The 22,660-nt window shown below is 48.5% G+C and overlaps 1 protein-coding gene across 5 annotated transcripts in view; it reads right to left on the reverse strand.

The window, feature by feature from the left end:
- Nucleotides 1-22,660, reverse strand: part of SLAIN1 (SLAIN motif family member 1) — a 143,934-nt gene that overhangs the window by 90,764 nt on the left and 30,510 nt on the right. For 2 of the 5 annotated variants that reach the window (XM_033947556.1, XM_033947555.1), the window contains exons 2-3: nucleotides 19,517-19,659; nucleotides 2,664-2,800 (exon numbers count right to left, since the gene is read on the reverse strand). In XM_033947556.1, the coding sequence (XP_033803447.1) occupies nucleotides 2,664-2,800; nucleotides 19,517-19,545 (166 nt within the window). In that variant the 5' untranslated portion in view covers nucleotides 19,546-19,659. Of the gene's footprint in view, nucleotides 1-2,663; nucleotides 2,801-19,350; nucleotides 19,495-19,516; nucleotides 19,660-22,660 lie in introns of those variants that run through there. The other 3 variants (XM_033947554.1, XM_033947553.1, XM_033947557.1) reach the window with 2 other exon arrangements.

Genomic DNA, 22,660 nt, shown 5'->3' on the forward strand with positions numbered 1-22,660 from the left:
GAAAAGGTTTTGTAGAATTTAGCTACAGGACACAGATGAATCAGGAGCTCATTTGCATCCCGTAGCTAAACTTTGCAGAAAACAGATGCAATATTATATCTGAAAGCCACGGATACAATTTTTCTTTTTTTTTACTGAATAATTACATTATATCTGTCCTTTATGCCCGAGTTACAAATGAGAGTGTACATTAGAATCTAATGATGTCTCGAGCAGCAACTGTGCTAAATTACTAACCATTCCAGGGGGTTGACAGACTTTCTCAGCCCAGCGAATGGGTAATTTTCCCTGCACTGAGGGTAGACAAAGCTCATATATTCACTGGTTTAACTCCAGGCATATTTTAATTACAGCCCTCAGAAAAGGGATAGAAATCTATCTTGACAATTTGAAAAAAGCTGTGTTGTTATCTAAGTTAGTGTCATTACTGTAGAGCTCAGAATTTAGAACGAATTGGCAGAATGGATAGGTCACACAGTCTTATCTACCATTATTTTCTTTGTTTACTAAATATATACAGTCAAACCTCGGTTTGCTAGTAACGCGGTTTGCGAGTGTTTTCAAGACGAGCAAAACACTCTTACAAATGGTGCCTCGCAAACCGAGCGTTGACTTGATTTGCGAGCCCCACCCCCGAGAACCGACATCGCCCCCACCCTTACCGCGATCTGGCATCAGTATGCAGCACCAACCCATAGGACATGCCAGTGCCGGAAGAGCCTGCCTTTTGCCGCTGATCTCTGCTGGGCCTTGAGCATCTACGCATGCTCAAGGCCTTCTTAAGAAAGTTCAGAACAGGCATATCAAGAAGAGAAGAGCTAGCCTAATGGCTCAGTAGCAGCCATGCAGAGCACCTAGATTCAATTCCTGGGTCACATTTTCTGGGCCAAGAGAGCCGAGTATATATATTTATTTATATTTGTTTGGTTGCCTGCTATTTTTTTCTAATGAATTTGCAACTCTTTTGGATCTGGGTCTGGAAACAGAATTAATTTTTCAGTTGCCCATAATCACAGAATTTCATTACTGAGTTCCTGAGTGCCTCACCCTGCACAATCAATGCATAAACGTATCACACCTTAAAAAAACAAAACTCCTCTTTCCCAAACAAAGTCAACTGGCTAACAAATATCATACGCACAGGATATTGCTTCAATAACCACCTAAGGCTGATTGCTTTGTTATCACCTCAATGATACAAAGTCACATTGTTAAGAGTAGATAATTAACCACTCACAGTTTACAGACTTCTCCTCTACAGATCTGGTTTGCTGCCAAAAAAAGCAACTGAAATTATGGTATGGAGGTTAAATATTGAAACCATGTCTGCTGCCATAGGCCTTATAATTAAATTGCCTGTGCCAACTGCTATAAACTCTACCCTAAAGGGAAGGGTAATATCCAGGGTAAAGTCATAATCCGCTCCATCCTGCTAACACCACTGAAGGCAGATTCAATATAATGTAATTTAGTTAGGGGGGGGCTTAAATACTGGTAAGTTATTTCTATTTTCTCAACTGCTTCTTTCTTGGACCAATGCAACCAATACTGGTTTACCAATTTCCTCCTGCTCCTAGCTGAAATTACTTAGAGCTACTCTCCTCCTGTTAAGTCTCTGCCCCTGTCTATCCCAGTCATTTACTGCAGCTGCAGCCTTCAGACAGGATCCAAGTACAAACAGATGCACCCCCAATCCCGGTCACTAGGTGCTGCTGTTGTGCCACTGACGAGTGACCCTACATTCCAAGGGCACACTGTGCTAGTGTTTCCACTAGCACAGGGGTAGGGAACTCCAGTCCTCGAGAGAGGTATTCCAGTCGGGTTTTCAGGATTTCCCCAATGAATATGTATGAGATCTATTTGCATGCACTGCTTTCAATGCATATTCATTGGGGAAATCCTGAAAACCCGACTGGAATACGGCTCTCGAGGACCGGAGTTCCCTACCCCTGCACTAGCATCTCCAAATTCAGCCAGCCCAAAGAGGATGCCAATTTAGAAATCAAACACTGAGCCAAGGGGCCAATCCTAGCTATTTTATTTTTATAATCTCTATGGTTTAAGGTTTATTAGGAGTCCCAGATGAAAATGGAACGTTTAAAAACCCTAGTCTATACTGTTGCTATGCATTATGGACCAATAATCAGGGACCATCTATTGCTCGTTAAATGTATAGCGCTGCGTACACCTTTCAGCGCTATAGAAATGATAAATAGTAGCAGTAATAATAATATAACTTGTTTCACAAGAAAGCAGTCATAGAAAAAAAGTGAATATCACAAACCTATTTCATTCATATATGTATATTGCTTATTTTATACTATTTCTGTTGTCTTTTTTTAAGGACTCCTGAGGAAGTCAATAATTGCCGAAACAAGGAGTGTGTTGAGTCCTATTGTATACCACTATGAATTGTGACTTGCTACCCCATTTTTGAGGTTGACTTTGTCTTTAATAAATATTGTATATTTTAACTGTCCACTCCTGCGTCATCCATATACTAAGGTACTGTTCCACTTTTTTCTGTGGATGATTTTATTTGTGGTTATTTTTTAACCCTTTTGTTGGGTTGTTTATGGAGGTTTTTTTTTTTACATTAAAGCAGTCGCTATAATACATTTTTTGTTAAGAAAAACAAATAAGAATTAAGCTTATTGCTTTACCTTGTTCTAATCTGAAGCAAAGGGATCGTTTTGCAGCTTCTGTTTCAGGACTTGGGTGATCCAGCACCTGCCTGCACCACTGCAAAGGACTCAGAGCTTTCTCTTGTGGTCCAAGGTTCTTAGGAGATACATATAACCTAAATTAAAATGGACAGACATATTAGCACAGTTCATCAACAACACCAGAATAGCATGCATAGACAGTGACATTAATTTCAACCCTACTTGTGCCCCTTTTCATTATTTTCTGTTTGCTTGTAAAATATTCATTTAAATATAACTCAATGAAACAATTTAAATTGAGGATAAGAACAGCAGTAAAAAGCAGCATACAAATTTAAAAAAAAAAAAAAAACCAACTGATTCCCAAATTATCCAATATACCATATTTTTAGTTATTCCAGAAAATATAACAGCTATATACCTCTGAACCATTCGTAGTCATCCAGTATAAGAACATAAGAATTTGCCGCTGCTGGGTCACACCAGTGGTCCATCGTGCCCAGCAGTCCGCTCCTGGGGGCCACCGCAGGAGCGGACTGCTGGGCACGATGGACCACTAGTCTGACCACGAATGGTTCAGAGGTTTAAAAAAAAAAAAAAAAAAAACCCACAACAACAACAACAAAATACTACAACTATAATTTTAAAAGTTTTATTTATTAAGATTTATTTACTGTCTTTTTGAAAGGGGTTAACTCAAGGCAGCATACAGCAAGAAGAAGTCAAACATAAGGAATAGACAATTACAACAGAAAAAAAATTCAGAGTATGGCGTAGTATGTTACATTCCAATGTTAACACAATGTGCGATAAAACATTTACGCTTAGTTTTACTAAGCAGCATAAGAGCATTTTTACTGAGGGCCAGCAAAGTAAATGCTCCGATGCTCAAGGAATTCAATGAGCGTCGGAGCATTTACCTCATAGGCCCACGGTAAAATGCTCTTACGCTGCTTAGTAAATGGAGCCGTTTGATAGACAGCAGAGGAGTATATAGATAGAAGACAGAGTAACAGAGGTTAGAAAATAAGGGACTAATTTGAAGAAAGTTGCACCTGAGGTCAGACTGGTACTTGAAAAAGCAATGTTACTTACCGTAACAGTTGTTATCCAGGGACAGCAGGCAGCTATTCTCACTAGTGGGTGATGTCATCAGACAGAGCCCCGGTACGGACGTCTCACAAGCACGTGTTGCTTGTAGAAACTTAAAGTTTCTAGATGCCCGCACCGCGCATGCGCCGGTGCCTTCCTGCCCGGAGATCCGGGCGTGTCTCCTCAGTTCAGGTAGCTAGCCTGAGAAGCCAACCCAGGGGAGGTGGGTGGGACGTGAGAATAGCTGCCTGCTGTCCCTGGATAACAACTGTTACGGTAAGTAACATTGCTTTATCCCAGGACAAGCAGGCAGGTATTCTCACTAGTGGGTGACCTCCAAGCTAACCTCAGTGGGATGGAGGGGGAGTTGGCGACTTAAGAGAATAAATTTTTCAATACTGTTTGGCCAAACTGTCCATCCCGTCTGGAGAGAGTATCCAGACAATAATGTGAGGTGAATGTGTGAACCGAGGACCAGGTGGCAGCCTTACAAATTTCCTCGATTGGTGTTGATCTGAGGAATGCTACTGAGGCTGCCATTGCTCTGACCTTATGGGCTGTGACCTTACAAGGAAGTGATAATCCAGCCTGGGCATAGCAGAAAGAGATACAAGCCGCCATCCAATTAGAGATGGTGCGCTTTGATACGGGTCTTCCCAACTTGTTAGGATCGAAGGAGACAAAAAGTTGAGGAGTGGTTCTGTGTGGCTTGGTGCGATCCAGGTAGAAAGCCAAGGCACGTTTACAGTCTAGAGTGTGAAGGGCCGATTCTCCGTGGTGAGAATGGGGCTTAGGGAAGAATACTGGAAGTACAATGGATTGGTTGAGATGAAATTCGGAGACCACCTTAGGCAGGAATTTCGGGTGAGTGCGGAGGACCACCTTGTCATGATGGAATACTGTGAATGGTGGATCCGCCGTCAATGCCTGGAGTTCGCTGACTCTGCGAGCGGACGTAAGGGCTACAAGAAAAAGCACTTTCCAGGTGAGATACTTAAGAGGGGCCCTGTTGAGTGGTTCAAACGGGGGCTTCATGAGACGGGAAAGGACTACATTGAGGTCCCAAACTACTGGGGGTGGTTTGAGAGGAGGGTTAACATGGAAGAGTCCTTTCATAAATCTGGCGACCACCGGATGGGCCGAGAGGGGTTTCCCTTGTAGGGGCTGGTGGAACGCCGCAATAGCGCTCAGGTGGACTCGTATGGATGTGGACTTGAGCCCAGATTGAGATAGGTGTAGGAGATAGTCCAGCACGGAGGATAAGGAAGCTCGCTGAGGTTCCTTTGACTTAGAAACACACCATGAGGAGAATCTGGTCCATTTCTGGGAGTAGCATTGTCGAGTGGCGGGCTTCCTGGAAGCTTCCAAGACCTCCCTCACTTCTTGTGAGAATTGGTGAGGGGTTACGTTGAGAGGAACCAAGCTGTCAGGTGGAGAGACTGCAGGTTGGGATGAAGTAGTGATCCTTGATGTTGAGTAAGCAGTGAAGGAAATACTGGAAGTGGTACTGGTTCCCTGCTGCTGAGTTGAAGTAGGAGGGAGAACCAAGGTTGTCTGGGCCACCGAGGAGCTATTAGAATCATGGTGGCCTGTTCGAGTTTCAGCTTGACCAGAGTCTTCTGGATCAGCGGGAATGGTGGGAACGCATATAGAAATCGTTTCCCCCAGTTCAGTAGAAAAGCATCTGCCTCGAGGCGATGAGGAGTGTAGATCCTGGAGCAAAACTGAGGCAGTTTGGAGTTGTGGGGAGCCGCAAAGAGGTCTATCTGAGGCGTCCCCCATTGCGTGAAGATTTGGTGAAGGGGGCTGGAATGGAGAGTCCATTCGTGCGGTTGTAGCAGACGGCTTAGTTTGTCTGCTAAGACGTTGTTCTCCCCCTGGATGTATACTGCTCTGAGTAGGGCGTTGTGGCGCACCGCCCAGTCCCAGACTCGTAGAGCTTCCTGGCAAAGGAGGGCCGAGCCCGTGCCTCCTTGCTTGTTGATATAATACATGGCGGCCTGATTGTCTGTGCGAATGAGGATTACCATGTCGTGAAGTAGGTGTTGGAAAGCTTGGAGCGCATTGAAGATGGCTCTGAGTTCCAGTAGATTGATTTGGTGTAGTCTTTCCGCACTGGTCCAGAATCCTTGGGTGCGGGGACCATCCAGGTGGGCCCCCCATGCATAATTCGACGAATCGGTTGTGAGAACTTTCTGATGGGGGGGAGAGTGCATCAGCAAACCTCTGGATAGATTCGAAGAGGTCATCCACCAAAGTAGAGACTGCCGAAGAGCAGGTGTGACTGAGATGTGTTTGGATAGTGGATCGGACGTCTGATTCCACTGTGATGCCAGGGTCCACTGGGGGATCCTGAGGTGGAGTCTGGCAAAGGGTGTCACATGTACTGTGGAGGCCATATGGCCCAGGAGCACCATCAGTTGTCTCGCCGGTAGGGTTTGGCGAGTAGACACCGACTGGCAGAGATGAAGAAGGGACTCCATGCGTTGCAGGGGCAGGAATGCTCGGAGTCGGATGGTGTCCAGGACCGCTCCGATGAAGGGGAGGGACTGGGTGGGTTGTAGATGAGACTTGGAAAAGTTGATCTCGAAGCCCAAATTTTGGAGGAAGGAGGTTGTAGCCAAGGCCGCCGAAGTGACCTCTGGGGCTGACGGGGCCTTGATGAGCCAGTCGTCGAGGTATGGGAACACCTGTAGACCCCTGTGCCGGAGTGCTGCGGCCACTACCACCAGGCACTTTGTGAAGACTCTGGGGGACGAAGATAGGCCGAATGGTAGCACTCGATACTGTAGGTGCAGATTTCCCACCCGAAATCTGAGGAACTTTCGGGAGGCCGGGTGAATGGGGATGTGAGTGTAGGCCTCCTTGAGATCCAGGGAGCATAACCAGTCGTTCTGCTCGAGGAGGGGGTATAGAGAAGCCAAAGTCAACATGCGAAACTTCTCTTTGACCAGAAACTTGTTGAGGGCCCGAAGGTCTAAAATGGGTCGCAGGTCGCCCGTTTTCTTCGGGACGAGGAAGTACCGGGAGTAAAACCCTCGGTTCAATTGGTCTGACGGGACCGGCTCGACAACCCGAAGCTGAAGTAAGGTTTGGACTTCCTGAAGAAGAAGGGCGGTCTGCGTCGAGCTTGAAGGATACTCTCTTGGAGGATGGTCCGGGGGGACCCGATGGAATTGAAGAGAGTATCCTTCTCTTATGATGGTGAGGACCCATAGGTCCGTGGTTATGGCCTCCCATCGATGGTAAAAAAGATGGAGGCGGCCCCCTATGGGAGAGGCTGAGGTTATGCTCCCGGGAGGGGCGTCAAAAGGGCTGGGGAGCCTTAGGTGCAGCCGGTGGCTGAGGTTTTTGCTGAGACTTCTGGGGAGGTTGTCTCTTCGCAGGTTGTCTCGCAGCAGGCGTTTGTCTGGGCATGTAACGCCGCTGGTAAATCAGGGGTGGCCTGGAAGGTCGAGACTGTTGAGGTTTGGGTTTGGGCCGCAGGATGGATTGAAAAGATTTTTCATGATCCGACAGCTTCTTGGTAACAGTTTCGATAGACTCATCGAACAGGTCAGCTCCAGCACATGGTACGTTGGCGAGTCTGTCCTGGAGGTTGGGATCCATATCGATTGTACGGAGCCATGCCAGGCGACGCATGGCTACCGCGCTTGCGGCAGCACGTGCCGAGAGTTCGAATGCATCGAAGGAGGATTGCATCAGCTGGAGGCGTAATTGGGAGAGGGAGGCTACCACTTCCTCGAACTCGAATCGAGCTTGGTTGTCTATGAACGGAGTGAACTTGCGGAGCACCGGCAAGAAGAACTCCAGATAGGAAGAGAAAAAGAAATTGTAGTTCAGCACCCGTGACGCCATCATGGAGTTTTGGTAGAATTTTCTACCAAATTTGTCCATCGTTCTCCCCTCTCGGCCCGGCGGTACAGAGGCGTAGACCTGGGAGGGATGAGAGCGTTTAAGAGAGGACTCGACCAGTAGGGATTGGTGGGAGAGTTGAGGGCCCTCAAACCCTTTATGGTGCACGATGCGGTATCGAGCATCGAGTTTGCTGGGGATCGCCGGTATGGAGTACGGTGTTTCGAAACACTGCATGAAGGTCTGGTCCAGCAATTTATGCAGGGGGAGCCGAAGCGACTCCGTTGGAGGGTTAGGTAAATGCATGGTGTCCAGATACTCTTTGGAGTATCGGGAGCCCGTGTCAAGGGTCACATCCAGATCATCCGCCATTTGTCGGAGGAATGATGAGAAGGACAATTGTTCCGCCAGCGTCGGCCTGTGGGACGGGCTGGAGGAGGAGGAGGCCTCCAGGTCCATGGACATCGGGGAGTGGCAAGGAGAATCGGGCACCGGTGTCTCCTCGTGCTCCGGGCCCCCTGGAGGGGACACCTCTGATGAGGAGTATCCCCTACGTTGCAGTTTTTTCTGCGGTGACACCTCCGAATGGCGTGAAGAGTGCCAGGATGAGTGTCTAGATCGGTGCCCGTCTCGGTGGCGGGACGGGGATCGGGATCGTCTGTGCATCGCATGGTCTCCCGAGGCCCCCAAGTGGATAGGGCTGGAAGCGGTGGATCGCAACTGGGGTTGCAATGCGGGTTCTTGCGATGCTACCCAAGTCTGGTAAGGAGTACGGAAGAACTCTTCCTGACTATGCCCAGGGCTTTGAGTATCGATCGGAGGTCTGGTCCCATGTTGGCGCGGAGGCGTAATGGGTTCTAATGGCGGCATATCGGTAAGCGAGGCTTGCCTCGTGGGCATCGCCGCCCTCCCCCGTTCGTCCTCGTCGGTTTTCGAGGTCGAACGGGGAGGAGGGGGAGGGGGCGGACCGCCCCTTTGGACCGGTACCGGGAGGTCACCCTGTATGGCAGCGATGAGCCCGGGTCCGATGGTCTGCATGAGCTCAACGAATTGAGCTTCTAGCACGGACCGTAGCGAAGCCGATAAGGAGGGATCCGCACCGAAAGGGGGTCCTCCTGCACGGACATCGCGCTCCTTCGAGGCCGAGTGCTTCTGCTTAGTAGCTTTCGGCACTTTGATGACCACTGGTGGCACTGTGGAAGGAAGAGGTACCTGAACCGAGGAGACCGGGGCAGGCACCGACGTCGAGCTCGTGGATGGTGTCGGGGTGAACGATGCCGGTTTCACCACACTCGATGCAGGAGGGGTCGATACCGGTTTTGCCCGAACCGGGGAGGTATCAGATGAAGTGGAGGCTGAGGGATCCTTAGCTGGGTCCATCTTGAACATCGATTCCCACAATAGGCAACGCCGCTTAAATGAGCGTGCCGTAAGGGTAGAGCAAGGCCTGCACGATTTCGGGATGTGGTCAGGGCCCAAACACTGCAAACAGCGCCAGTGAGGGTCCGTGAGTGAGATCGCGCGTTGGCACTTGCTGCACTTTTTAAACCCGGTGATTGGCCGGGACATAGGCCGGAAAATCTCCGCCGCGAGGTCGAAGCCAGTGGGCCTGAGCCACGTGGCCGGCCCGTTCGACCCGCCGGAGGAAATAATCTTCTTTTTTTTTTTTTTTTTTTACTGAAAAAGAAAAGTACTGTTAACTGTAATTAAAAGAAAGCGAAAACGCGGACAAGGAAGGCAAATTTAACTGAATTCAGCTAGCGCATGATGAAGTTGAACTTCTCAGCTCCGCGGAAAAGAAAGAACTGAGGAGACACGCCCGGATCTCCGGGCAGGAAGGCACCGGCGCATGCGCGGTGCGGGCATCTAGAAACTTTAAGTTTCTACAAGCAACACGTGCTTGTGAGACGTCCGTACCGGGGCTCTGTCTGATGACATCACCCACTAGTGAGAATACCTGCCTGCTTGTCCTGGGATAATGATCTCATCTAGGGTAGAAGTGAATAAACATGTCCTGCTACAGAATGAGCAGCCAAATGTCACTACTTGTATGTGCAACTAGCAACTTAAATACTTCTTTCATTAAAGGCCTGGGTGATGAGCCAAGCTTTTACCTTCTTCCTTTAATGATAGTCTTGGCTTAAGTGAAGCCTTTCAGGGAATGCATTATATAGTAAGGAATACTCCGGAGGACACCAAGACATGTCTTCAATAATTTTTTTAACTTATGAAAACATGTCTCTGTACATATCAATATCAGAAGGGAATTCCATATTCTAGGAACAACATCCATGAACAAAATTGAAACTAAAGTACCAAAGTGAAAGTACTTTCACTTTGGTGGGCTTTTGTTTCAATGAACCAGATATTGTGTTTTCACTGTTCTTTGGTATGCCCAATATAATTACCATAACAACGGTGCAACATCAACACAGGACCAGTGTTTAAGAAGCTTACCACCTTATAAACACACTATTTACTGCTCTTCCTGATGAAGTCTAATTCATCAAAACTCAGGTCTGGGTAGGGGAGAATATAAATTGGAAATATTATATGACTCACCGATGAGCACATGGTGGAGGAACTCCTGTGGAGCCAAGTTTAAATCAAAAAGCATGTGTCTTACACGTTGGATTTTCTATCAAACAGAAAAGTGTCCCTCTTGTTTGAAATTATAGAGTTGAGTTGGAGAGAGTTTTATACTCATGTCATGAAAGAAGCACAAGATGGGACTACTCAAGTGCAATGATGGCCCTATTCAATCTTCATGCAGCTCCCATGCAGGAGATTTAGGCACTGAGCACTTTTACACTGTTTAGAGAAACCTTATTCTATTTTACTATTTATACATATTTAAAAAATTATTTTATTTTTGACATTGGTGTTTTGGTGATTAGTATATGTTTTACATGCACTATAAGGATTTATTGAAAATATACTCCTTTTTGGAATGACTTCATATTCTGTACCAGAACTAGTCACTACTCTCCTCACTTTCTTACAAAATATGCTTTAGAGCACCTGCAGCAGTAAACTTAACTCTTGCCATACAAAGGCTAAGCAATAAGTAACCAGCAGCCCAGATGAAACCCAAAGGGAGGTCAATATTCTGCCGTGGCAGTGAGCATTTTGCTGACCACAACCAATGTTATTCCCAGAGATTCAATACCAGGCCATGTCCAGTCTTCAACATCAAATATCCAGTTTATACAGCACCAGTTTACACATGGTTCATTAAGTTGATACTCCGAACTTAAGTGGCCATGGGTCGCCACATAAAGATAAGACTGTCTTATGTGGTACCATTTGTGCAGTTACCCTGGCTGCTGAAGTCCTGAATGTCAGTAATTAAGCAGCCAATTGCCAACTCCTTTAGCTCCATTAAAGCATTGCAATGCTCAATAAAAAAAGAATTGAGATGGAACCAGAACCAGTGAAGGTAACTCAAGAAGAAAAAAGTGCTCCCAAAGGAAAAATAAGAAAGCTCAAACAAGAAAATTATTGCTGTTAGGGGATTCCAACATTAGAAGCATGAACCCTGGAACACAAGTCAAGGAGCATAAAATAGCTAAGTCTCTCTCAGGATCCTCAGCTACCATACAAAGAATACAAAGAAGTACAGAGTGATGCATCTGGGGACTAGAAATCCGAAAGGAATGTATGTGCTGCGAGGCGAGAGGTTGATATGCACGGATAGGGAGAGGGACCTTGGGGTGATAGTGTCTGAGGATCTAAAGGCAACGAAGCTGTGTGGCAAGGCAGTGGCTGTAGCCAAGAGGATGCTGGGCTGCATAGAGAGAGGCATAAGAACATAAGCAGTGCCTCCGCCGGGTCAGACCATAGGTCCATCCTGCCCAGCAGTCCGCTCTCGCGGCGGCCCAAACAGGTCGCGACTTGTCAGAATCACCAGAAGGGGCTCCCTTGCCACCTTGGTTTCTCATTGAAGTCCTATCTTCCCATCGAAGTCCTAACCCTCCGGTCTTGCACATGCACGACCTGGTTGGGTTTCTATACTTATTACCTGGTTAGCTTTCTATACTTGTGTTACATCCCAGCTCCTCCCTCAGTATCCCACGATCCCTTTATCCCTCAGGAATCCATCCAATCCCTGTTTGAATCCCTGTACCGTACTCTGCCTGATCACTTCCTCCGGTAGCGCATTCCAAGTGTCCACGACCCTTTGGGTGAAAAAAAACTTCCTTGCATTTGTTTTGAACCTATCTCCCTTCAGTTTCTCCGAATGCCCCCTCGTACTTGTTGTCCCCTTCAGTCTGAAGAATCTGTCCCTATCCACCCTCTCTATGCCACTCATGATCTTGAAGGTCTCTATCATATCTCCCCTGAGCCTCCTTTTTTCCAGAGAGAAGAGCCCCAGCCTATCCAACCTCTCGGCGTATGGGCAGTGTTCCAGCCCTTTTACCAGTTTCGTTGCTCTCCTTTGGACTCTCTCACGTACCGCCATGTCCTTCTTGAGGTGCGGCGACCAATACTGAACGCAGTATTCCAGATGTGGACGCACCATCACTCGATACAATGGCATGATGACTTCCCGCGTCCTGGTTGTGATGCCCCTCTTTATGATGCCCAGCATCCTGTTGGCTTTTTTCGAGGCTGCTGCGCACTCTGCAGATGGCTTCAGTGATGCATCCACCAGCACACCCAAGTCTCTCTCAAGTCTGCTGTCTCCCAACAATGCCCCCCCCCAATTTGTAGTTGAACAACGGGTTATTTTTCCCTATATGCATGACCTTGCATTTTTCCACGTTAAAGCGCATTTGCCATTTGTTTGCCCAGTCTTCCAGCTTGTCCAGGTCCCTTTGCAGGTCCTCACACTCCTCCCTGGACCTAACTCTGCCGCACAGTTTGGTATTGTCTGCAAATTTTATAACCTCGCACTTTGCCTCCTTTTCCAGGTCATTGATAAATATGTTGAAGAGTAATGGCCCCAGCACCGATCCCTGTGGCACACCGCTTGTGACTCCCCGCCAGTCAGAATATTGGCCCTTCACTCCGACCCTCTGCAGTCTACCCGACAACCAGTGCTTGATCCATCTGTGCACATCCCCTCCCACCCCGTGGTTCCACAGCTTCCTAAGCAGCCTTTCATGTGGCACCTTGACGAAAGCCTTTTGAAAATCGAGGTAAATGATGTCTATGGGTTCCCCATTGTCCACCCGACTGCTTATTCCCTCAAAGAAGTACAGAAGGTTCGTTAGGCATGACCTTCCCTTACAGAATCCGTGCTGGCTTGTTCTCAGTAGGCCATTCCTCTCGATGTGCTCGCAAATGCCGTCCTTGATCATAGCTTCCATCATCTTCCCTATAATTGAAGTCAGGCTCACCGGCCTGTAGTTCCTGGGGTCACCCCTTGATCCCTTCTTGAAGATAGGTGTGACATTCGCCAATTTCCAGTCCTCTGGTACCTCACCAGTTTTCAAGGATAGGTTGCAAACATGCTGGATTGTGCCCGCTATTTCTTGTCTTAGTTCCTTCAGAACCCTTGGGTGGATCCCGTCCGGGCCCAGTGATTTACCGCATTTTAACCTGTCTATCTTTTTGAGGACATCCTCCTTACTTACCTCTATGTGCTCCAATTTTTCGGCCTGTTCCCCACTCATGAGCTCCTCTGAGTCCGGTATATTAGATGTGTCTTCGCTCGTGAAAACCGACGAGAAGAACGTGTTCAACCTCTCAGCTACCTCTTTATCCTCCCTAATCACTCCCTTCCTATCCCCATCGTCCAATGGCCCCACCTCCTCTCTCGCTGGTCGCTTCCCCTTTACGTAACTGAAGAATGCCTTGAAGTTTTTTGCCTCCCTGGCCAGCCCCTCTTCGTATTCCCCTTTCGCTTTTCTAACCTCTCGGTGGCATTCCTTTTGGCATTTCCTGTGCGCCTGGTGATTTTCCTCCGTTGGGTCCTTTTTCCATCTCCGGAAGGATACTTTTTTGTCATTTATTGCCCTCTTTACTTCAGTTGACATCCAAACCGGGTCCTTTGATCACTTGTTCTTGCAGCCTTTCCTGAAACTGGGGACGTACATGCTTCCTGCAGGGTGTCCCTGAATAGGGTCCAGGCGCTTCCCACAGTCTCCATCCTAAAGATGTTTCTGAGCTTCCTCCCCACCATTTCCCTCATAGCAACATAGTTCCCTTTCCTGAAGTTGAGCGCAGTTGTTGCGGTCCTCCTTACTATGGGTGTCCCCCTTTCTAATGTGAATCTGATCGCGTTGTGATCACTGTTGCCTAGTGGTCCTCCCACTTCTACCCCTCTTGCAGGCCCACCATTTAGGATGAGGTCAAGAGTATCACCCCCTCGCGTCGGTTCTTTGACTAGTTGCTCCATGAAGCAGTCCCTCACAGCTTCTACAAATCCTGTTTCCCTAGTGCAGTTGGAGTGACCCGTACTCCAGTCTATTCCTGGGTAGTTGAAGTCCCCCATCACTGTTACACTTCCAGTCCTGCATTCCTGTCTCAGTTCCGCTTCCAAGTCGTGTCCGACTCCTTCTGGCGTACCAGGTGGGCGATAGTACAGCCCCAGTTTTATGCCTGCACCCTTGTTTCCCGGCAATTTGACCCATAGCGATTCCAGCCCCTCTGCCTTCGTTGCCATATCCATCCAGACCGAGTGGATAGAGTCCTTTATATATAGTGCTATGCCTCCCCCCTTCTTGTGGGTCCTGTCCCTCCTGTAGAGCTTGTACCCCGGCAGCGCCACATCCCATTGATTTTCCTCTGTCCACCAGGTTTCTGTAATTCCAATTATATCTAGGTCCTCCCCCTTGGCCACGACTTCTAGTTCACCCATCTTGGCCATGAGGCTTCTTGCATTTGCGTATAAGCACCGCAGATCCCTTAGGTCCAGTCGTTTTTTCTCCACCTCTGCATTTACCTGGGCCGCCTGCCCTTGGATTTCGGGCAGTTCTCCCGTTCCCTGTGCTTCTGCTTTGCCCTCAGCCTTTACCCTCTTAGCTTTCAGCTTCCCCACATTCCCGCCACCCCACTTCCCCGCTTTTCCTCTGGGTTTTCTAGCCCTACCGGCCCCCTCCTGGGCTATCATCCCTTGAGCCTCTGTTTGATCCCCCTCGCCTTGTGGTACCTCTATATTGCCCTCAGCTTTCGTCCTCGTGCCACCCAGTCCCCCTGTGTCTCCATGCCCCTTAGTCTTCTCCCAGCAATTTCCCTTTACCTGATGTTTCCCTCGCTGTCTGATCATAAGATCCTCCGGTCCCTCTGCTTCCTCCCTGCAGTCAGCCTGTTCAGCATCTGTTCTGGATACTGTTGTCCGAAGCGTCAACATCAGATCAGCTGTCGGCTTTCCCCCTCTCCTCAGTTTAAAGCCCTCTCGATCTCCTTCCTCACATTGGCTGCCAGTAGTCTAGTTCCCGCTGTGCTCAGGTGCAGGCCGTCCCGCCGGTAGAGCTTGCTCTTTCCCCAGAAGGACGTCCAGTTCTTCACAAAGTGGAAGCCCTCCTCCTGGCACCATCTCCTCAACCATGCATTCACAGCCTGGAGGTCTGCCTGCCTCTTTGCATCTGCTCTCGGTACAGGCAGGATCTCCGAGAATGCTATCCTCCGTGTGCTCCGCTTCAACTTTCGTCCCAGGACCCTGAACTGGTCAGTCAGTGTGGCCATGCTGAAGTTCCTCCGGCTCACATCATTCGTTCCAACGTGGATTATTACCGCAGTCTCCTCTGTCTCTGCTCCGTCCAGGATCCTCTCGATCCTATCAGTGATGTCTCGTGTCTTGGCCCCTGGGAGACAAGTCACAAGCCGGTCCTCCCTTCCTCCAGCTACGTGACTGTCTACCTCTCTAAAGATTGAGTCTTCCACCACAATAGCAGACTTCCCTTTCCTCAGCAACCTCCTCTGCCTCAGGTCCGTGTCCTTGGTGTAGTGCGGTGTCTCTCCCTCGGGGTCCCGGTGAGTCGCGGTCTCCTCCTCTTGCGTGGTTCCTCCACTAGGTCCTTCCCGGTGTCGCCTTGTGGATCCTGGGTCTCGTCTGCCGACATCCGTCTGTGCAGCTGCTGGTCCCGTTCCTCCACCTTCCTATAGGCCTCCTCGATGAATCTCTCGAGGTCCCTCACCTGGTCCACAATGGAGCCTGCTCCGTATGTGTTCTGGGTTGACCAGCTCGTCTCCTCTGTGGTGCCCAGTCCCTCCAGTTCCTGGACCCTGACCCTCAATCTGCCGACCTCCATCCTCAGGCTTTCCAGTTCCTGACACCGACTGCATATGTACTCCCGCCTTCCCAAGGGGAGGTAGTCGTACATATTGCACTCTGTGCAGTATACCGGAAAGTACCTCTGGGATCCTGGGTCCTCCATCGCTCTCGTAAAGTGCTGGTGTGCTCCTGCTGATTGGAGCCTGTTATTTTGTTAGCTTCAGAATCCAACTGTCGTCACTGCAGGCGCTTCACAAAGGTGCGCACTAAGGCGCATGCGCCTTTGTCGCACGCCTTTGTCGGCGCGCCTTTGGCGCTGTGCTCTTTTAAATGTTCCCTTTCGGTCAGGGAGAGGGGCGGAGCAGGGCTCCCACGCTGCCTCTCTTCGGGAACAATCTGGATACGCTGTCCCACGCTGCCTCTCTTCGGGAACAATCTGGATACGCTGTCTCCCGCTGGTGGCCTGAAAGGGGGCCCGGCTGGCTGCTGTGCTCTTTTAAATGTTCCCTTTTGGTCAGGGAGAGGAGCGGAGCAAGGCTCCCACGCTGCCTCTCTTCGGGAACAATCTGGATACGCTGTCTCCCGCTGGTGGCCTGAAAGGAGGCCCGGCTGGCTGCTGTGCTCTTTTAAATGTTCCCTTTCGGTCAGGGAGAGGGGCGGAGCAGGGCTCCCACGCTGCCTCTCTTCGGGAACAATCTGGATACGCTGTCTCCCACTGGTGGCCTGAAAGGGGGCCCGGCTGGCTGCTGTGCTCTTTTAAATGTTCCCTTTTGGTCAGGGAGAGGAGCGGAGCAAGGCTCCCACGCTGCCTCTCTTCGGGAACAATCTGGATACGCTGTCTCCCGCTGGTGGCCTGAAAGGAGGCCCGGCTGGCTGCTGTGCTCTTTTAAATGTTCCCTTTCGGTCAGGGAGAGGGGCGGAGCAGGGCTCCCACGCTGCCTCTCTTCGGGAACAATCTGGATATGCTGTCTCCCGCTGGTGGCCTGAAAGGGGGCCCGGCTGGCTGCTGTGCTCTTTTAAATGTTCCCTTTTGTTCAGGGAGAGGAGCGGAGCAAGGCTCCCACGCTGCCTCTCTTCGGGAACAATCTGGATAAGCTGTCTCCCGCTTGTGGCCTGAAAGGAGGCCCGGCTGGCTGCTGTGCTCTTTTAAATGTTCCCTTTCGGTCAGGGAGAGGGGCGGATCAGGGCTCCCACGCTGCCTCTCTTCGGGAACAATCTGGATACGCTGTCTCCCGCTGGTGGCCTGAAAGGGGGCCCAGCTGGCTGCTGTGCTCTTTTAAATGTTCCCTTTTGGTCAGGGAGAGGAGCGGAGCAAGGCTCCCACGCTGTCTCTCTTCGGGAACAATCTGGATACGCTGTCTCCCGCTGGTGGCCTGAAAGGAGGCCCGGCTGGCTGCTGTGCTCTTTTAAATGTTCCCTTTCGGTCAGGGAGAGGGGCGGAGCAGGGCTCCCACGCTGCCTTTCTTCGGGAACAATCTGGATACGCTGTCTCCCGCTGGTGGCCTGAAAGGGTGCCCGGCTGGCTGCTGTGCTCTTTTAAATGTTCCCTTTCGGTCAGGGAGAGGGGCGGAGCAGGGCTCCCACGCTGCCTTTCTTCGGGAACAATCTGGATACGCTGTCTCCCGCTGGTGGCCTGAAAGGGGGCCCGGCTGGCTGCTGTGCTCTTTTAAATGTTCCCTTTCGGTCAGGGAGAGGGGCGGAGCAGGGCTCCCACGCTGCCTCTCTTCGGGAACAATCTGGATACGCTGTCTCCCGCTGGTGGCCTGAAAGGGGGCCCGGCTGGCTGCTGTGCTCTTTTAAATGTTCCCTTTCGGTCAGGGAGAGGGGCGGAGCAGGGCTCCCACGCTGCCTCTCTTCGGGAACAATCTGGATACGCTGTCTCCCGCATAAATAGCATTAGAACAGAGGTGATACTCCTGTACAGGTTGTTGACGAGGCCCTACTTGGGAGTATTGTCTTCAGTTTTAGAGGCTATTATCTGGCCAAGGATATATGAAGACTTGAAGAGGTCCAGAAGAAAGCGACAAAAAAAAAAATATGGTAGGGGGTTTGCACCAAAAGAAATACGAGAAGACACTAGAAGACCTCAACATATATACTCTGCAGGAGAGGAAGGACAGGGGTGATATGATATAGACATTTACATATTTGAAAGGTATTAATATAGGATCAAATCTTTTCCAGAGAAGGGAAATTGGTAAAACTAGAGGACATAAATTGAGGTTGAGGTGTGGTAGACGATGAGTAATGTTAGGAAATTCTTTTTCACGGAGAGGGTGGTGGATGCCTGATATGCCTTTCTGAGGGAAACCTTTCTGGAGTACTGTGTCCAGTTTTGGAGGCCACACTATCAAAAGGATGTGAAGAGAATTGAATCGATTCAGAGAATGGCCACTAGGATGGTCTTGGGACTTAAAGATCTTCCATACGAAGAGCGTCTGAGCAGACTGCACTTATACTCTCTCGAAGAGCGCAGAGAAAGGGGGGACATGATAGAAACATTCAAATACATCACAGGCCGCATTGAGGTGGAGGAAGAAATCTTTTTTCTTACAGGTCCCACAGCGACAAGAGGGCATCCGCTAAAACTTAAGGGGGGAAGATTTCACGGTGACACTAGGAAATACTTCTTCACCGAAAGGGTGATTGATCGATGGAATGGTCTTCCACACCAGGTAGTCGAGGCCAGTAACCTGCTCGACTTCAAGAGACGTTGGGACAAACAGGTAGGATTGCTGCAGAGTTATTCTTAAAAGATAGAATCTCAAAGGAGGGAGGGTTCTTGAGTGGGCACACTTGTTGGGCCGCTGGCCCTTTTCTGCCGTCATACTCTGTGTTTCTATGAGGGAAGTGGTGGAGAGGAAAACTGTGATGGAATTTTAAACAAATGTGGGATGAACACAGAGGATCTCTAATTATAATACGAATGAGCAAAAGTTGTACCTAACAAAAAAACAAAAACAAAAAACAAACCTTTACTACAGTGAGGACTCATTAACACACCATTAACAGGGGACATATGTAGTCATGACCACACATTAAGCAGTCACGAGATAAGAAGATTCTTCTAACCATGAAATAATAAACCTAGTGGACGCCAGTGAAGAATTTTTGTTAGCATGTATAACACTATATATAACTGTCATGAGAGTTCAAAATAACAGTAGAGTACAATACATGTAGCCTGAGGCTGCGTTGCAGCCATTTTGAAAAGTACTGCACAGGATGAAACTGGTTCAACAGATGAGAAAAGGAAATGCAAGTCCGCACCTTAATGGATCTGTGTGTTAAAGTCTTCAGTTGAGGGACATGGTCTTACCGTGTATTAAGTGATTTTGCAACTTATAAAGATTGTGTAGCAAGGAGTTTTCACTGTACACAGTTTAACAAGAAAATGTAATTGAAGTAATATACTAGAACAAGCAGAAGAAAAAAATGTTACCACAAAAAAAAGAAAAGAACTAGGAATTAACATGTCCCAGTTTTCTAGGCAACTCTTTCTCCTCCTCTCTATCTAAGCTACAAGTATTCAAAGAGTTAATCATAACCTTTGATGTTAAGTGAAAAATCACCTACTGGAATTTTTCCAATGTAAACAGTATAGCACCAAGATCCTGCTACTGTCTTAAGCTGTAGAAAATCTCAGTGCTGCCTCTTGCAAGACTCTGGCACGGGCATCTCAGGCATGCCAATATTTTTCCATTTAGACTTCTCTGGCAAATTAAATTAAATATAGCTTCACCCATCATTTTCCAGATTCAGCATTTTCATAACATCTTCCTTCAGAATTATTCTGTGGTTTGCTTTCCTATTCTGTTGCCAGCTCACTTTCTGGAAAATTTGCAACTCATCCCTTCGTACATTCAACTGTGCAACAAAACATTCCTAAAAAAAAAAAAAAAAAAAAGTCTCAACACATCCACCACAAGCAAATCCCCTGATCGTCCCCAACTGCATGTTTTTAAAATGGATTTTTTTGAGCCACAATTATAGCTCCAAAGAACGGCCTAAAATTTCACCTCCCAGTAACTCAGAACACAAGGTCCTTCACAGCTTTAAAGAAGACTTAATATACAGTACATGTCCACAGAAGCCATGAGTCAATGGAGCAGGCATAAAATGAAGGACCCTGTGTAGGGGAAGTTTGATTCTAATTTACCCAATCTGAAGATTGTTTTACTCCATCCAGCACTTCCTAGAAACAGCTACGATTCCATGCTATTGCAACTGTATAACATATAGTACTGCATAAAAATACCCAAGCAACATGTGTTGACAATCACTCTCCACTTGCCATGTCACTGGGTTCTTAAGCTAGAATAGGTTCCAAACTTTAAGAACCCAAGGGTTTTTACAGCCATGATAGCTTAACACTACCAACCCGTTGGCACTAAGTTTCTAGGGAACTGTAACTTGCAAATACCAATCTAGTTACCCAGTTAACTGATGTTACCAGGGGCTCCTTTTACAAAGGTGTGTTAGGGCCTTAACACGCGCGTTAAAATGCCACGCGCACTAGCCGCTACCGCCTCCTCTTGAGCAGGCAGTAGTTTTTCGGGTAGCGCACGCTAATCCGGTACGTGCGCTAAAAACGCTAGCGCACCTTTGTAGAAGGAGCCCTAGGTTTTGTTTTATTTCTTGCTTTTACCTTACCATCTTGCTGGATTGTATCCAGCCAAACACCACATTTGTTGACACTGATCCTACTGCTTTCTGAAGAACCTTCTGATTCCAACCCAGCAATTCCAGAGTCATATATGCGCCAGCACAGATGACCCTTAAAATATTTATAAAGCTTAAAAATCACTTCTACTGTTTAAATATTTTTATTGAATATTTGTAAGAAATATTAGTACAATCATACTACATCAGAATACAACAATCCCCCACCCCAAGACCATTATATAGCTAGGTTTCCCCACAAGTTATTCATCTACTGCTCAATAAGAGTCTAACAAGTTCCAAACTTTTTGAAAAACAAATTTTTTTAATCACTTCTAAATATTGTATATTGCCCTTTACTTAAGCCAAAAACTCTCAAACCTAGAAGTCAGCGTAGGAAACTGTACTGCAGCCCGCAGAAATGGGCCTTAAACACACAGAGCAGCATAATTTAAAAAAACATCTAAGTCCGTTTTGGGCCTAAGGCGCTAGTCGCCCAAAGTCAGAAACGTCCAAAGTCCATTCTCAAAAAAATACATCCAAAATATATTTGATTGTCCATATCGTCTATCTTTATACCCCATTCTCATCCAAAAAAACAACATACCACTGCCCTTTTTAAATGCTGTTTATCGTTGCCCTTTAGAAAGAAATAAATTTGTGATTTTTTTGTAGCACCTTCTATGAGGTACCTGCTGCACTATCTTTGTTGAAGTGTTTCCGCTATTACATGTGCTGCTAATTTTGGTGCTATTTTTTCTTTTTCCTTTTCAGTGGTGTTTTGGATTTGAATTGTTCATTGTTTCAGTGATTCCTTTTCTTTTTCATTTTCGAGTCACATATTGGGCTGTATTAGGTCTTATTAGGCCTTATCATTTTTTCTTAGTATGATATTATACGACATTGTATGAATTGTTAGGAATTGTTAGTAAGTATTTGCACTTGCACTTTATATTCACATTCACATCTGTTTTATAGAGTCTTTGGCTATCAGCATTATTTATGAACTACTAGTGAGCTAATGCATTTTGGCCCTGATTCTCTAAAGTGCATCCCGATTTTAGGCGTCCTACAGCTGTCTAATCAGCCAATCGGGATGCACGTTTAAAAAAAAAAAATGCTCCCCAGGCAAGCCTGAAGGCACCTCCGGGAGCCTAGGGAGACCCGCAAGATGCCTAAGCTCGTCTAAGGGCCTTAGGCGGGCCTTAGGCTGAACCTAGGCGGCCCTACGTGTCTCCCTAGTAGAGGAGAAGCTTAAAATGTAGGCCAGCAAAATGCTGGCCTACATTGTAAGTAGACGCGGCCGCTATACTTATCGCGGCAAGGGATCTCTCTGCCGCTATAAGTATAGGGGCCGCGGCCCCCTGACCAGGAGGGTGCCCAAACCCTCTGCCCGAAGACGCACCCCCCGACCGCCCCCCGACCCCCCCCCCAACATTACCGATCCCCCCCCCGACAATATCGATAGCTGGCAGGACGGTGCCCAATCCCTCCTGCCCGAAGACGCACCCCCCCCCCGGCGCTAACCCCCCCCAAACCTCCACTCCACCAAACCTGTTCTTAGAAGGGTCTTGCACGTCTTGAGCCGGTAGGCACGCCTCGTCTCGTCGAAATGAAGCGGGCCCGCCCCTTCCCGGCCCATCCCGCCGAAGCCTAAGGCCTGATTTGCCCAGGCTCTAGAAGCCTGGACCAATCAGGCCTTAGGCATAGTGAGTCCGCCCATCCCCACTTAATCTAAGGCCTGATTGGCCAATCAGACCTTAGACTTCGGCGGGATGGGCCAGGAAGGGGCGTGCCCGCTTCATTTCGACGAGGCGAGGCGTGCCTGCCGGCTCAAGACGTGCAAGACCCTTCTAAGAACAGGTTTGGTGGAGTGGAGGTTTGGGGGGGTTAGCGCCGGGGGGGTGCGTCTTTGGGCAGGAGGGATTGGGCACCCTCCTGCCAGCTATCGATATTGTCGGGGGGGGGGGGATCGGTAGTGTCGGGGGGGGGCGGTCGGGGGGGGTGCGTCTTCGGGCAGAGGGTTTGGGCACCCTCCTGGTCAGGGGGCCGCGGCCCGCTATACTTATAGCGGCAGAGAGAATCCCTTGCCGCGATAAGTGTAGCGGGCCGTGTCTAATCTAACCTGTTTCTCTAACCCGCGTCTGTAACATGGACGCCGGTTACAGAATCGGGGTTTAGTTTAGGCCGATTCTGAATAGGACGCCTCTCCCGGGCGTCCTAT

The sequence above is a fragment of the Geotrypetes seraphini genome, chromosome 6 (assembly GCF_902459505.1).
Source record: "Geotrypetes seraphini chromosome 6, aGeoSer1.1, whole genome shotgun sequence".
NCBI lineage: Eukaryota > Metazoa > Chordata > Amphibia > Gymnophiona > Dermophiidae > Geotrypetes > Geotrypetes seraphini.